This window comes from Muntiacus reevesi, chromosome 3 (genome assembly GCF_963930625.1).
Source record: "Muntiacus reevesi chromosome 3, mMunRee1.1, whole genome shotgun sequence".
Taxonomy (NCBI): Eukaryota; Metazoa; Chordata; class Mammalia; order Artiodactyla; family Cervidae; genus Muntiacus; species Muntiacus reevesi.
Genome location: NC_089251.1, coordinates 170,833,933 through 170,849,891, shown reverse-complemented (window position 1 = coordinate 170,849,891; position 15,959 = coordinate 170,833,933). Strand labels below are relative to the sequence as shown.

The 15,959-nt window shown below is 41.7% G+C and overlaps 1 protein-coding gene across 2 annotated transcripts in view; it reads right to left on the bottom strand.

Moving 5' to 3' along the window:
- RMND1 (required for meiotic nuclear division 1 homolog) overlaps positions 1-15,959 on the bottom strand; it is a 34,157-nt gene that overhangs the window by 11,196 nt on the left and 7,002 nt on the right. For both annotated transcript variants that reach the window (XM_065931118.1, XM_065931119.1), the window contains exons 3-9: positions 10,698-10,806; positions 8,584-8,659; positions 6,010-6,049; positions 3,913-4,013; positions 1,898-2,004; positions 877-941; positions 10-86 (exon numbers count right to left, since the gene is read on the bottom strand). In XM_065931118.1, coding sequence (XP_065787190.1) covers positions 10-86; positions 877-941; positions 1,898-2,004; positions 3,913-4,013; positions 6,010-6,049; positions 8,584-8,659; positions 10,698-10,806 — 575 coding nt within the window. The remainder of the gene's footprint in view (positions 1-9; positions 87-876; positions 942-1,897; positions 2,005-3,912; positions 4,014-6,009; positions 6,050-8,583; positions 8,660-10,697; positions 10,807-15,959) is intronic.

The window sequence follows — 15,959 nt, the reverse complement described above, 5'->3', positions numbered from 1 at the left end:
AAATTTTACCTTAGGGCAAAGAGTTCACCCATTTTCTGCATAACTTCTTCATGAGATAGTTTCACTTTCTTCCCAGCTTTTAAAGCCTATTTGGGAGGGAGAGAAATAGATACATACATACACACGTATCCCTTCTCACTAGCATGTTCTATGATGTACATTCCTAATCTCTTACTGAAAAACCAGGGGCTCTTTCCCCAAGTATAACTATTCCTCCACAGTAAAAACAAAGTTAATTATAGTACGCATGATTTTTAACATATGTAGTTTGAAATTCTGATATAACTATAGACGCATTTTTCATGCTATTACTTTTCTCAGAACTTGTCAAAACATTTTTTTCTTTAATCTAGAAAAATGGTCACAATTTCCTTGACAGGAAACATTTCACTTCACTTCCTTTCAATTCAATTACATTAAAAATATTATACCATTAGAGAAAGCTAATTTGAGTTTTGGCTTCCCAGGTGGCTCAGTGGTGAAGAATCTGCCTGCTAATCAGGAGACACAGGTTCGATTCCTGGGTTGGGAAGATCCTCTGGAGGAGGAAATGGCTACCCACTCCAGTATTCCTGCCTGAAAAATCCCACGGATCGAGGAGCCTGGCAGGCAACAAGTCCATGGAGTCACAAAAAGTGGGACATGACTGAGCGACTAATAAACACACAGAATTTGAATTTGAAGTTTTAAAAGGTTTCTTACTTTATCATTTTATATGTAACTGGATTTTTTTTTTCCTGCTTAAATTCAGTGTAACTTTCTTACCATTCATTACTACTTTCTTGTACTTCTAAATTCATAATTATAGTGTGAAATTTGTATTTTTCCCCAATAGAACGCAATCCTTGAAAACAAGCAAAAAGTGGTAATAATTACCTCTGGAATCGACTGAATAGATTCAACAAATTTATCCAGTGATGCTTCCCAGATAGCAAGTTTCACTAGAGAAAAATGATTAACGATGGAACATTTATCATCACAATTATATTTCTACAAAATGCAAAACTGCACAGCACCTTCACTGCCATTTAACAATACGTTTAAGAAGCAGATGTCCAAAAAACTATGAAACTGACATTTTAGAACAGTTACTTATTATATTACAAAAGAGAGCACTAAGGAGAAAGAGCTAGAAGAAAGTGAGTCAGTTTCCAAGCTCTGCTGGCAGATCAAAGCTACACTGGGTAAAATCCCTGATTTTCTCATACTGCATCCCAGAAGCCCAGAGGATGAGCTATGCCCTGGAGTGAAGGGTGGCTCTGTAGCCGGGGCAGGAACCAGACTCTCCTGGCCTTCCCTTCCACTCCTCTGGGCGGCGGGTACAGCTCAGAGGTCCCAAAGCCTCCTGGGTGGTATGCAGAGGCCACCCGAGCAGCCTGGTATGCACTGGTGGCAGGAACCTTTCTTGGAGAACTTCTGCAGTTTCATACAGGTGTATGAATCTTTCCGGAAAAACTGAGAGCCACTGTGACCCTCTGTCCCATTATTGTGAAAAACCAGGGTGTACTTTTCTACAAAGAGGCCTATGCCCAATCACATGAGGCTGGGCTTTCTCTGCTGATTAGAGATAGTCTAAGACCAGCAATCTCAGACAGAAGCGGAGAGAACAAAGGGAGTGATGATAACAACAACAACAACAATAATAATATAAAAGCATTCTTGGACAGGTAAGCTTTATCAGTACAGTTAATAAGGAATGCATAACTGTAGCATGGGTACTGTATTTTATACTCTATACTATGTATATATATTCTTTTGGAATAAAAAAAAGAAAAAGGAATTATAAGGCTGTGCTGAAGTACTCTGTGAAAACAAGACAAAGTCTACTAAATTCTTTAACTTTCTGGATGAAATGAACACTATGTGATACCTTCTCTGATAAGTAGTTGTAACTTACCTGAGAGGCAAAGGGCATTTGAGAAAGCAAATTTCTCCAGAATGGCGTCATCTAAATCCAGCTCTGAATTTAACCGGATTTCCCCTCTGTGAAGTTTTGACTGCCCCCTAAGGAAAAAAGAAAAAGTATCTTCTAAATCTTGAAAAGTACTTTCTCTCTCCTGAAAAAGTCACCTTATAATCATTCTAGAGGTCATTTAGGCAACTTGTATCACAAGTGTCACAAATGTTCTCATACCCTATGATCCAAGTAATTCCACTTCTAGGAATTTATCCTAAGGAAATATTGAAAGATGCAAAGAAAGATTTGTGTACAGAAAACCTTTTATTGTCAAATGTTTAATAGTAAGAAATCAGGAAAGAAACTGAGTGTGCAAGGAGAACAGTTCATCTTCAGGAATTCGGCCAAAAGTAAACAAGCATGTTTTGAAAGGATATTTAGTAGAAAAGGGAAAATGGTTACAATGATTTGCTAAGTGAAGAAATGCTGAATATATAACTATACACAGTATAATCTAAAATCACCCTAATATGGTAGGGATGGGGAGGGAGACTGGGCGGTTATGAAAAATTAAGATGTATATGTAGACAATTCTGGGATGACTGGGGAGGCAGGGAAGGGAGGGAATTTGGGGATATAAGCATCATAAGCAAAGAGGAAAAGGACAGGCTAAACCTTCACGAGAGATGTGAGACCAGAAGAGATGGACAAAAGGGGCTGGATGAGGAGGGTGGGAGGAGGCAGAATGCACTCTAACAGCCTCACGTGGGGGAACAACAGAAGATAGGAGAGAGAGGGCAGGGCAGATGAGATGCTTTGTGAAGGAGCTCGGCCGTACAGAGTGAGACAGCAGCGCCCGCTCACAGGCAGGACTCACACGCCCACCGCGCTGGTGGAGCTGAGGATGGGCTTTTCTGATGAAACCAAACCTCTGACTCCAGGATCCAGCGTCAAGCACTCGAATCTCTAGAGGCTGTGAGATGGGTGTGCGCGTGTGCACACCTACAGGCGGGTGCAGGACAATGCCCAGTACAGTGCGGCCTGGAGGCAGCCTTTGGCAGGGGAACGGATGGGAAGTGTGACCACGGGGCCGTGGGCTTCATAGTGAATAAAACGAGTAACAACTCCTGGCTCCTCATCTGTCGTGTCCCCGGCTCACACCATCGCTTTCCTCTGCACCCACCGTGGGCCCGGGTCCTCACTCATGAGTCAGGTGCCTAGCGTCTCTGAAGCTCACCCGAAAGCTGGTTCGCCGCAATCCCAGCGACTGTGTCGGATAAAAGGATACGGGAAAGCTCAACGCTGGCGATTAGCACTGAGCTCTTAGCCCATCTACTGGTTCTATAGCTGGCTTCTCTTCCCAATTTCCCTAAAGCTCTGATTGCATCACTTCCTTTCTCAGCACCAAGACTTTCCCCACCCCTCACATTCCACTAGGTAGGTACCTCCTTGAGAATAAAGACCTTTTAATCCTGTTCCCACTGCCTGCTCTCTCCACCTTAACATGGCTCCTCAATTTTGTGGCCTTGCTGGGACAGGCAAATCAGTCAGGATGCTGCCTACCCATGCCTCTGACCCGAGCAGGTCAGCAGGCCCCCACTTCCAGGCACCTCCATTCCTATGAGTGGTTCCCTTAGAGCACCCCCTCATTATACGTAACACTTTTTATACTCAAAGTCAACGGGGAAAAAGCAAAAAGGATTTACTTAAGAAAAAAACATTACTAGAATAATTTGACAGGTTCATTGTGATGAAGGCTCGCTACTTTTTACTGATTTCGGCTATTTAGGAAATATTATTTTGGGGTTATACTATCTACTTGTTTTAATTTATGGGTAGCCTGAGAAGTTGAAAAATTGTCTGTCCACTAATATTAATTGCTTTGGTTTTCTGTTTGTACTAATAGCTTTTTTTCTTAAAAGTTGTCTCCAAATTCATAAAGACTTGATCTTCTCTACTGCTTTCCCTAGTTATTTCAAATGCCTGTTTTGTAAATTTGATAAAAAGGTGCTTACTCTGTTTTTGTGTAGTTAAGCTCTTCATTTTCCCAGTGAACCAATGCAATTTCATAGGGCTGAATTTCATGTTTTTCTAGAACTTGCATCACATGCTTCATCTAGAAGAAAAGGAAGATTAACCTGAAATTATCCTGACCCCTTCAGTGGTGGTTATAACATTTTAAAAATTACATTTAATGATGTTTGTTTTGTTCTTCAGGTTTTAAGTAAAAAGCAAACTCATGGTGATGCTAAACTAACTGGAAGGATGATCCATCCATTTGTTTTTAGATTTGGAAAACACAGGGGAGCTTACAGAGGAAAACAGAAACAACCACTCTCCCACCACCCAGAGAAAACCACAGTAACATTATGGCTTGCTTTCTTTAAACTGCGACACACACACAAAATGTTTAAGTTAAACACTTGTAAAAATTTAAACAACACAGAATTACAGAAAATGATAATCTTTCTATTCTCTGGCATTCCTAATCCCCGAAGGTAATCATGATTAAACTTGGTGCATATCCTTCCAGACGTCCCCTTACATGTAAATATATGTATGTTTAGTTTGCTTTTTATATAAATGGGATGGTACTGTACGTAAAAATTTTCAATGCTCTTCTCCTTAACGGCAGAACCACAACTGATTTAACCATTCTAAATGTCCATTCATGGGGGACTTTTTTCTCCTCTCCACTAACGAAATGTCACATGCACCAGCCTGATGCAAGTATCTTCAGGGCCTGTGGAAATATGTCTTCAGGATTTGTTAGATCAAAAGACACAGACGCTTGGAACTGTGGCATGCAGGATGTTCACTCTCTACTATGTGGCGCACGGGATCGATAGTTGCAGCACATGGGATCTTTCTCTTTTTAGTTGTGGCAGGCGGGATTTCCAATTTTAGAATCCAAAGATTTACGAAAGCATTCTTAAAAAAATTACTGAGTATTGTCAGCCTTTTACATCTTTGCAACTTCAAGTAGCCAATTTGGGTTACATTTTTCTTATCTATTGCTCGTCTGTACTTCCTTTTCTCCAGGAAACGACTCCTCGGCCTCTTTCCTCCCACCCCCATGTGTGTGTACCTCCTTCTAGTAAAGCTGGGACTGTGTGAGGCTCCCTTTTAGCACAGCTCTGGTGTATCGGCTACAGTCTGTAACCCGCTCTTTTAATTTAACTGTACCATGTGCTGTGCTGGCCTTAGTCGCTCAGTCGTGTCCAACTCTTGGAGACCCCACGGACTGTGGTCTGCCAGGCTCTTCTGTCCATGGGGATTCTCCAGGCAAGAAATACAGGGGTGGGTTGCCATGCCCTCCTCCAGGGGATCTTCCCAACCCAGGGATCGAACTCAGGTCTCCTGCATCACAGGTGGATTCTTTACCATCTGAGCCACCAGGCAATCCCCAGGAATGAGATTTTCCCCCACATGACTTTTAAGAGCTAGATTCTAACCTATGGATAGTAGATTCTAGTCTACAGATCCACTTAGCAAGCGTTCTCTTATTATGTGTTTTGGTTATGTCTCATTTTTGCTATTGTAAATAATGTGTTGATGAACATATCTATATATCATTCATCACGTATAATGTGATTATTTTCTTTGGATAACTTTCTAGATGTAAAATTGCTGAGTTAAATACAAAGCTTTGATGTGTATTACCAAACTGCCCCTGAAAAGGCTGTGTTAAACAAATCATGACTGGGATATTAAAGAAATAAATGCCAGTGAGTGAAAATGTTCTAGAAAACTTGATCTTGATCTAAAATAAAACTCAGTGCAGCCAGCTTCCACGTAACCGTGTGGACACTACTCATTTTGCAGGTTGTCATGTGAGAGGTACACTTCCCTCTATCTGCAGTGTCGCTAGGATTCTTCTCATTCCCCACAAACCAGTGTGCACCCAGAGAATGGAAAACGTAGGCAACCCGTAGTCAAAATGACAATTTTGGAAGATGACAGTGCTAGGATCAACATCACATAAAGCTGAGCAAAGCAACTGAAGATTGCCTGTCGTTTTATCGTCCAATGGCTCAGGTTATTGAGGGCTAATTAACAATTAATTCTCAGAAAACTAAGTTTTAATACTTTCGCACTTTATTTATACTTACAGTTTGGTCTTTCACATTCCAGAACACAGCAGCTCCTTCCCTGATTTAAAAGAATAAACTTAGTTAAAGGTGGAATACATTCTTCAGGGCCACACACAGAGCCATGCTTTAGGTAGCTTCTAGAATGTATCTAGAATGCCCATTTAAAAAAATATGATTTATTATGGATTTGACATGATGGTCCTGGATGGATATGATAAACAAAAGCTATTTTTTGAACTTTTGATTAAAAAACTTGACCCCTCAAAAATTCATGGATTTCTCAAGTGGTTTGCAGAGTAACTATTATTGTAATACTAAATAATTTCATCTATCTAGGTTGTTTGATAACCTGATTCAATTTTTTTTTAAATTCTAAATTCTTTGTCTTGGGGTATAGCTGATAAACAAACAATGCTGGGATAGTTTCAGGTGGACAGAAAGGGACTTGGCCAGACACATACATCAGTAACATCTTATGGAAAAACCCCAAAGAACTTCTTGGCCAACGCAATACAAAGAACTTCTTGGCCAACTTCTTGGCAATCTGAGTTCTAAGAGTTACCCAGGATCTACGTGGGTGCACGCTGGAGGGACACCGTTTGTACAAGACTAGCAACGAACGAGAGAATGAGAGCAGGAGATGCAGCAGAGGAAACACCCCAGCTTCAGGAGAAGGTGTGAGGCAGGCATGCGATGTCGCAGAATACAGAGCTGGTGGCGTGAGTGGCTGTGGATGAGGGCAGGTGGGGGCACTCGGGTCAAAGGTGGCAAGAAGACAACCCCGGAAGGAACTCCGTGCTGTGATGAGGAGTTTGGACAAATTCTGTGGACTCTGAAGCAGGGTAGTGTGGTGATCAGAATTACCTGCTGCCAAATCACCCTGCCCACAGACAGACAGACAGACAGACAGACAGACAGACAGCTGGGGTAAGAAGACAGGCAGTGAGTGAGCTGCGGCAGAAGGCCAGGGTAGGTCTCAGGACGCGGACGGGAGGGGTACTGACGCAGCCGGAGCACCGGCTCAGAGAAGCACCCCTGGGCAGATGCGAGGTCCCCGGGACTGCACGGCGCGGCGCTCGAGCCCTGCGTGAGAAACGGGACTAACAGGCGCCTCAAACAGGCCTGGTCCAAGCTGAGAGCCGCGGTGAGTGGAGAACACACGCCAGGTTCCACAGACTCAGAAAAGGAGACTATAAAACTCATCAATTGTGGACTGGTTACATGTTGAAATGGTAATAGTTTCGAAATGTTGGATTACATAAAATACACCAGTAAAATTAATTTCAGGTACTATATGATGCTGTTATTAGCTGTTCAAAATCAACCCATTTTTTTTTAAATAAAGATGTGGCTATTAAACAATGTATCATTACATATGTGGCTTGCACTTGTGGCCTGCATTGTATTTCTATTGGATGCTGCCGATCTAGGGGACCTCAGCAATCCAAATTCCTCACTCGAGTCAAAAGGGATGTGATTCTACTCAGACTAAATGCTGAACTCGATTATGAATCATCCACAGGAACAAAGACAGGGCTACCAGTTATCAGCGACTGTAAGAAGTAAGACCACAGAAGCTTCACCAAAGTCTGTATTCTTCCGGATGCTCCATGTGCTTCTGTCCTGCCACTTAGCAGCCCCCTGACGGTGGGTAATCCACCTCAATTCCTCTGACCCTTGGTTTCCTCAGCTGCAAAATGGTGTGGGGTGGGGGGGAGACCCTCTTCAAGTGTTGTGAGGATAACATTAGATGATTTTAAATGGTTTCTACTATCATCACCATGCCTAGTCAGCTGCTCCAGAGTATTTGGTGTTAAAACAACCTTTAGAGAAAAGGAATGCATGTATGTGAGCCAGGGTCCCAGGCTGAAGTCTCTGGAGAGGTAAGGTGGTCTGAAATTTTACTGAAGAGTTTCAGATGAAGAAGAAAGAAAAGGAAGAAAAAGACGAGGAAGAAAAGATAGCAGGGCAGGCAGTACGTATACCTGAGAGGGGGCCCTGAAGCTGAACAGGAAATACGATGCTGACATGTTCTCAGATTTATAAATAAAGATGAGCACACACCAAGGTACCCGAGGGGGCCTCTGTTGATGGCCTCAGCCTGAGGCTCCTTCAGCCTCTTGCTCGCAGGCAGGCCAGAACGCGGGGGAGGCCACCGGCTCCCTCCATCCCTGCCTTCTGCAGCGCTCCATTATGTCCAGCAGTGGTTCATGCCTTTAGCCTTCTCCAAGGCTCTCTTCTGACAACATGGTAAGGGCACCCTTTACTGCCATGAATCATGCATGGTATAAATGACTTGCAGAGATGATACATAGATGATATAGTGCTGAAAGTTAACTTAGAACCCAAGGAATGAAAAATCCCTGATATTTCCCCTGGGGCGGGGGGGGAATTCTTTACTTTATAAGAGGATTTACCAGCGGATGCGTAAAACTAACAAACTCTCCTCTTCAAATCACAGTCAAAGGATAAATTTTAATCACAAATCCTGAACACATTTACTGCTAAGAGATGAGGTATACCTGCATCTTTAAGGACCACATTACCTGGCCACACAGCCCACCTCCCACTGCGGGTGCTCTCCTGTCTTACCTGAAGAAGAATATTGTTCCAGGATCACCTTCTTTTGCAGAATTTTCCACACCCATCACCAGAATGTTTGCAGCATCTGTGATAAAAGAGCAAAAAGCAATGTTGCAAGGTGACACGAGGTTTAAGGGTCACCTTTAACAAAGAGCTTGTGAGCACTTCTTCACATACCATCAAGTGCTCTGCAACACAGTCACACTTTCTACGAAGGTTTCCAAAAGTATTTAACATGATAAAATGAGAAGACCACAGGAAATTACTTGAACAAAATATTCAGCAACCTGTGACACTATTATTAGAGCCATTGAAAACTCACTCTTGCCCATCTTGATTCAGTAATCACTAGTCCAGTTGATAATTATTAAAGTCTCAGCTTCAGTACAACTATGGTTCAAGAATTTGGGAGCGGGGTGAAGGAGGGATGGATTGGGAGCCTGGGGTTAGCAGATGCAAACTATTCTATAGAGATGGGATAAACAACAAGGTCCTACCGAATGACACAGGGAACTATGTCCAATATCCTAAGACAAACCATAATAGAAAAAAGAATATAAAATGGAATCCCACTTTGCTCTACAGCTGAAATTAACACACTGGAAATCAACTGTACTTCAATTAAAAAAGAACTACTTTTTATAAATAATTTAAAATAAAAGCTGAGGAGCCATTAATATATTCTCTTCCTTTAACTATAATTTTATTAATAATATAGTTTTAATATTCTCAAACTGCTCATTCCGCTGAATTTTAAATTATATTGTAGAAAGTGTGGAAAACAGAAAATGCACAGAGACGAAGATACTGGCCATTTCAAAACATATCTGATTTCAAAGTCAATCATAAAAACTTACCATAGCAGTCATCAGTAGCTATTAAAATATTGTAACATTTTAAACATTAAACATATAACTATTCACTAATAAGTAGTTACTTTGTATATTTAGTAGTAGTTATTGTAAATATATAAAGTCTATCATAAATTATAAACATGTTAATCTATCAATTAATAAACATACCAATATTAATATGAAAATTGCTGTATAATTTCTTAGCCTAAACTTACGATCCTCAAATCTTTAGAGTTCCTGATAGAGGTCGGCAAATGGAGGATTCAGGTAGAGACCGAATCCTAAACCCCCTTCCTTGGTGCACTCACACTTCCCTGAGTACTGATGCTACATCGATGGATGGAGGGCAAGGCTCACACATATAGTGGAGACCACCACAAATGAAACAGGAGAGATCCAGGGCAGTAGAATGGTGTGAGAAGCCAAGTCTGTGATGCAGAGGAACACACTGCTAACCGCCTCTGCAATCAGCCAAGAATATCCCAGGGCAAGTTTTCATCTCGGGGGGCCCTGGACACAGCTGTTTTTCTAAGTCAATTACATTTCTTTCTGCCACCAAATAGTCTGGTCAGATCATCAAGGCCATGACATCAAGCACCATGACATTTCAACTGTTTCTTACAGGGTCAGTGACTTTCAAAAATTTTCTCTGTAGCAGCGAGGTTTTCCACCTACTATTTTTGCTACTTTGAGGTCAATTCATGAATCTTCCAAAGTGTTCCAAGTCACTTATTTTTTCATGTATTTCTCAAGAAGTGTTCCTCACACTACCCTACAACCCTCAGTTTAATTCTCCTTTTAAATACTGTGTTTATCTTTTAACTAATTCTATTAGTTTTAAAGTGTTGGATTCTACTGGAAAATTTTTCTTTAAAGACTCTCTCCAATATTTCTATCAATTTTATGATTCTTCTGTAATACTAATAACTTGTTTTTTTACTGATAACTTTTAAATGTGACAGAAATGAAGTGGCACGGCCTTTGATCATCCCAAGTGAGAGTGATCCTATAAAGAAAGCTGAATAAAAAAAAAAAAAAAAAAAGAAAGCTGAATAAACCATACTGATTTTAATCTGAGAACTAAGTTCTCTGTAAATGCATTTTCTTATCTTTGTCATTTGCATAAAGAGATTTAACACCCCTTTTATGATACAGTTGTTTACACTGAAACTGAAACCTGAACAAATGTGTATTTCAGACAGTTATCATAGGAAAATTACTTTCTAATACATTTTTAACATACTTGGCCCCTGGTTCAAGGAGATGTACCTCGAGGCAAGCTAGTCACTTCGACGTATCCATGGGACGTCAGATCTTGAGAGAGGCTTCCAAGATGGTACTCATCTGCGGTTGCAAACGCAGTGCATTGCATCAGGTCCTGCGCCAGGGAGAGGAGCATGACATGGGTTACGAAGAGGCGCCTGGCAAGGCTGTCCCATTACAGGGAGGACTCTGTGCTGCAAAGTCGGCAGGTGAGACTTTTCTCCAAACATCTCGAAGATTCGGACAAAGGATGTGAGAAAGATGGAGAACAAGACATCACAGGGAGGCAGATTTCAGCTCAACCTATGCAAGAACTTTCTCCTGCTAGTCAAAAAGATGAGATGGCCTAGATGAAAACGGAACCAACCCCACCAGTTGTGCTTCAAGCGCAGACTGAACAAAAGATAGAGAGAGGATTAAGGGATTGTACGGGCGCCGTGATGAAATGCTATTTAAAGTCTGTCCAACCTTGAGTTTCCGTGGCTCTTTCTCCCAGCAGCATTATTATTTGAGGTCATTTGGTAATCTGCCACTAGCCTTGAACAGGCAAGAGATTAGTCTGTATCTGCAAAGGAATTACAGATTTTTCTAGTCTGGTTAATTTCACTCTGGTTAAAAGGTTCTCCAAATCTGAGAAGGAGTCCAGGTTTGGAGGTGAGTGCTTTGGCTTCTGCACTAGGAGGCTCACTTGTGTGTACATGCATGTATCTATGTTGTGTCTGTACAGTACACACATGGCAAGCATATGGCCCAGCACACAGTCTTTTTGTCAAACTGCAGGTCACAAGCTATCAGTGAGTCCTGATGTTGATTCAGTTGGCCCAAACCAGCTTAAAAAAAAAATAAACAGAATGAGCCTCCAACTAAAAAAAAAAAAAAAAGAAAAAAAAACCCAGAATGAAATAGAAAATATTTGAGTCCATAATTCATAGTAAGGGTAACTTTTATAATGTTTTCTGTCACATATATGTTTATGTAGGTATGCTAGGTCACTACATAGAATGTAAAATAAATTCCTCACCGTTGAATGTGGTCAATAAAATTCAAAAGCTATGGGCAGAGGTGCTCAGAGGTCAGGCACAGAATTAGATTCATTAAAAAAAAAAACCTCAGAATAACGTTGTGAAGTTTACACAAGCTGATGAATGTCAACTGCTCAGAACCATGCAAACACAAATGTTCAACATTTATTACAGTTGTTATTACAGCACAGATATATACGTTTGTGTTAGTCGCTCAGTTGTGTCTGACTCTTTGCAACTTCAAGGGCTGTAGCCCCGCCAGGCTCCTCTGTCCGTGGGATTCTCCAGGCAAGAATACTGTAGTGGGCTGCATTCCCTTCTCCACGGGATCTTCCTGACCCAGGGATCGAACTCGGGGCTTCTACATTGCAGGCAGATTCTTTACCATCTGAGCCATCAGCGACATATATGCTTAAACCATCAAAATGCAAGGGGGTTAAAAAGTCTATCAAGTAGTTTACGTCTGGATTTTCATTTGTTCGTAATTTTATATTTTAGTATCCACCTGTCAGAACATTAGTGAGTCTACTGTCTTTGGTACATATAGTGCTTTGGCTCAATGTTAGTCAAAAGAGTTTTATGAGTCACTAAATCAAAATTTACTCCAAAGATTTGCTCATCTTGACTCCTAATTTCTTTCCCATTCTGTTACATTCCTAGTACGCAATTTAAGAAAAGGAGCACATACATTCCTTCCTTCCTCCTACTCTTGTTACCTAACTCCTGGCCCCTTCTCAAGAAATGACTTCACCCTGCTATGCCTCTTCTTCCATCCGTTCTAACATGTGGTTTAAAAAGCACCAGAAGAATACAGGGAGGACCCGAAAAACCTAAAATCAGTTAACTATCCACTCAGAAGCGAAACACTGTTCTTATTGATTTTCACTCAATTAGGGGAAAAAAGCTGAAATTGTTGCCAAATGTGAGATAAGTGGATGTGGGACCCTCCTGTTGCACACATCTGATAAGCCTGATTCCCAATCATTACAGAGGTTAAGAATGCACTCATTTACAAAAACACACGGATTCGCACGGTCAGATGAAAGCTGCTTACTAGAGTACAGAAACAGGTTCTGTGCTTAAGGTTTATTTTTTTTATTTTTTTATGCTTAAGGTCTAGAACAGCGGACGCTAGCTGTTCTTTTAAGGCTCCGTGGAATTAAGAGGAGCTGGCAGGATATGAGATTAAGGTGGCTGAAAGAAAGGAATCCAGGTAAGAGGTCTCAGGCAAGGCCACATCAGGTAAGCTCTACTCTGCAAAACCTAACAAACTCCAGTTTGCTACGCAAAATCCCAGGGCATCCGGCTGGACATCAGAGTTCCTTCTGGGGCTGCTAGAGCTGACGTGCTTAGTTTAGGCTGCAGTGGGAAGAGCAGGGCGCATGAAGAAGACAGGAGATAAGGAGAAGATCAACAGCTAGTCCAGTGGAGGGTCTTCCCATTACTGCACTGGAAATGGCACTGGCTGGCTGTCTCTAGCATCAGAGCCTTACGTTGGCAGCGGGGAGAACTACCCAACTTAAGAGTCACCCACACAGTGCTTTCAAGGTCTCAACAAACGATCAACAATAAACTGCCATTTGACACAAAACCCAGACTTCTAGCATCTTTTGCACCTGGCGGCAACTGACCAGGGTCAAGGAGGGGGCCAGGTTCTTCGGCTGACACTGTCCCCCCCACTCCCTTCTGTCTCGTGCCTGCTTCACCATCATGTTTGTTTTTGATCAGGCCCATCTGTGCTAAAAAAAACAAACAAAAAACTCACACTGTTTTACATTCTCAGAAATGGCATAAGTCAAAGCATTCTATCACTACTTCCCTGAGAAAATATGTGCTGAGCTCCAAAGAGTCAGGTCATAAATTCTGAAACACAGTCTGTTTTTACTTAGTCAATCCAAGGATTTTCTGAAGATGGTCACCTTTCCTTCTCTCGCAATCTCCTATTTAGTTTGGCTCAAAGTCCCAGCCAGTGTCACGCAGCGTGTGGCTCAGCCTATATTACATAACCTCTATGGCTCGCCATAGCACTTTCTGTATCCTCCTTAAACATCTGGGACTTGAGTTGGTTTAAGTTATGAATCTTCTATGAATAAACGATTCACAAGGTTTACCTGTTAGACATATCTTTGGGGAGTTTTATTTCTTTTGCTTTTTGATTTCAAGACTGTATTTAAATCCATTTGGGAAAAGGAAAGAGTTTGTCATCTTCACATTAACTCCCGCCCCACCCCCCACCCCCATCACTTAAAGATGTTTTGACTCTGCAAAAAGCTTTCACTTTCAGACATGTCTTTTTCTGGATTTTTTAAAAAATGAATCATTCTTTTTTGGGCATTAAATGCAAATATTAATATATAGCAATCTTCAGGTTCTAGGATGGGGCTCAACAACTTGTTCTTAAATAAATGTGTCAAACCAACCTAAAATTGTTCTTGGATTTACGACTTAAATTTTGGCCTTTCTATTTTAAAATGTTAAACAAACAAAACCCAAACCAAAGCCAAGAAAACCACTGTGTGTGTACTATGTTTCATTTTTCTGGTCACAGAAAACATATTCCAGCAGATGGGGCTAGAAATTTATATGATTCTTGTTTTAGAATATCACACACTCTGACGGAATACTTTTCTTGAAAAAGAAAGTTTATTTTTATTCACTTTTACTGAAAAAAAAAAATTAAGGTTTTTTTTTTTTTTTTTTTTTGTAATCTTACTTCTGTATTACTGGGGGGGAATGTATGTTTTCCTGTTATGTACAAATTATAGGTGATCGTTTCTCGGTCTTTTGGCTAAGATCAAGTAGAGGTTATAGGTCAAAGTTATAAAACAGATACATTTTACATTACTACTATAAGGCTTCTTACGTCTTTCTTTAGTGGCTCAGAGGGTAAAGAATCCGCCTGCAACGTGGGAGACCTGATTTTGATCCCTGGGTTGGGAAGATCCCCTGGAGGAGGGCATGGCAACCCACTCCAATATTCTTGCCTGGAGAATCCCCATGGACAGAGGAGCCTGGCGGGCTACAGTTCACAGCCTTGCAAAGAGTTGGACATGACTGAGCAACTAAGCGCAAGACAGCATAGTATGAGGCTTCAGATTTTAAGCTTTTTGACTACAACCCATGGTGAGCCGTACATCCCAAAGCAGCCCTTCACATACAGACCATCATAGGCCCCCACGCCAATAACCGACACGAAAGCATCACAGAACGGTATATACCTTTATCATGAGCCACACACTGATGCTATCGCATTACACAAAGCAAACCGAAGGGGGAAAGAAACTAACAACCCACGAGTTAATTTCACCGCACGCTGTGGTGCTAGCCTGAAGGCCGCTACTGGGGGTCCCACCGTCCTCCCCAGCCAGCGTCCACGCTGCTCAGAGTGACCCTCATCCTCAGGCATCATCCTCCTCCAAGACAGGACAGACCGCCCAGGAGCACTGTCCCTGTCATGATAAATGATGAGCCAATGGGATGGAGGCTGGATATCTCAACAGGGCAGGATCTCTGCGAATGGGACCAGGTGAAGGGCTGACTCCGACAGAGGTGAGCAGGCTCACGCAGTCCATTTCAGGAAGACAGTGAGTTCAGGTACACGGATGAGGAATGAGACAAAGTGTGTCTCATTCTGGTACAAAGTAGAGTCCTTTCCTGACTCAGCCCAGAGTGGAGGTAAGGGCTCCACCCCCACAGGGGACTGGCCAGCCCCGTGATGCCCACGAGCAAATGGAGGGGCCGGCTACTCGGGGCAGACAAAAGCTAGTCTTCAGCCCTCGGCATCTATTACCTACGGCTTAAGTTCACCTGTGAGATCATTAGAAAATAATGCTCCCAAATCACAGTCCCTCAGATCACTTTAGAAAACCTCTTAGAAATAGAAAAAGATTTTCTATCATTTTCCTGGGCTTCCAGAGAAAAGACATACTGCTTCTGTTTTTGCAAAATTCAAACTGAAGTCACAGCTACTTCGTTACGTAACATGTCCTACCTCAGGACCCAGGAAACAAATGATGCCTTAAATTTGGTGATGGAAAAAAAGTTATTTCTTGCAAGACATTCTTATGTTTTTCTTTTTTTCTTGTTAGACAACATGAAATGAACAACCCAGGAGCATTCCTGGTTTTTCCTTAATCACTGGGCTGCTCAGAATTAAACGTTCAACTAGATTATCCATATCAAGTATCTGATAATATTTCTTTCTCTGTTCATGTCAACTGCTTGCTCTATTTTAAATGTAATGCTT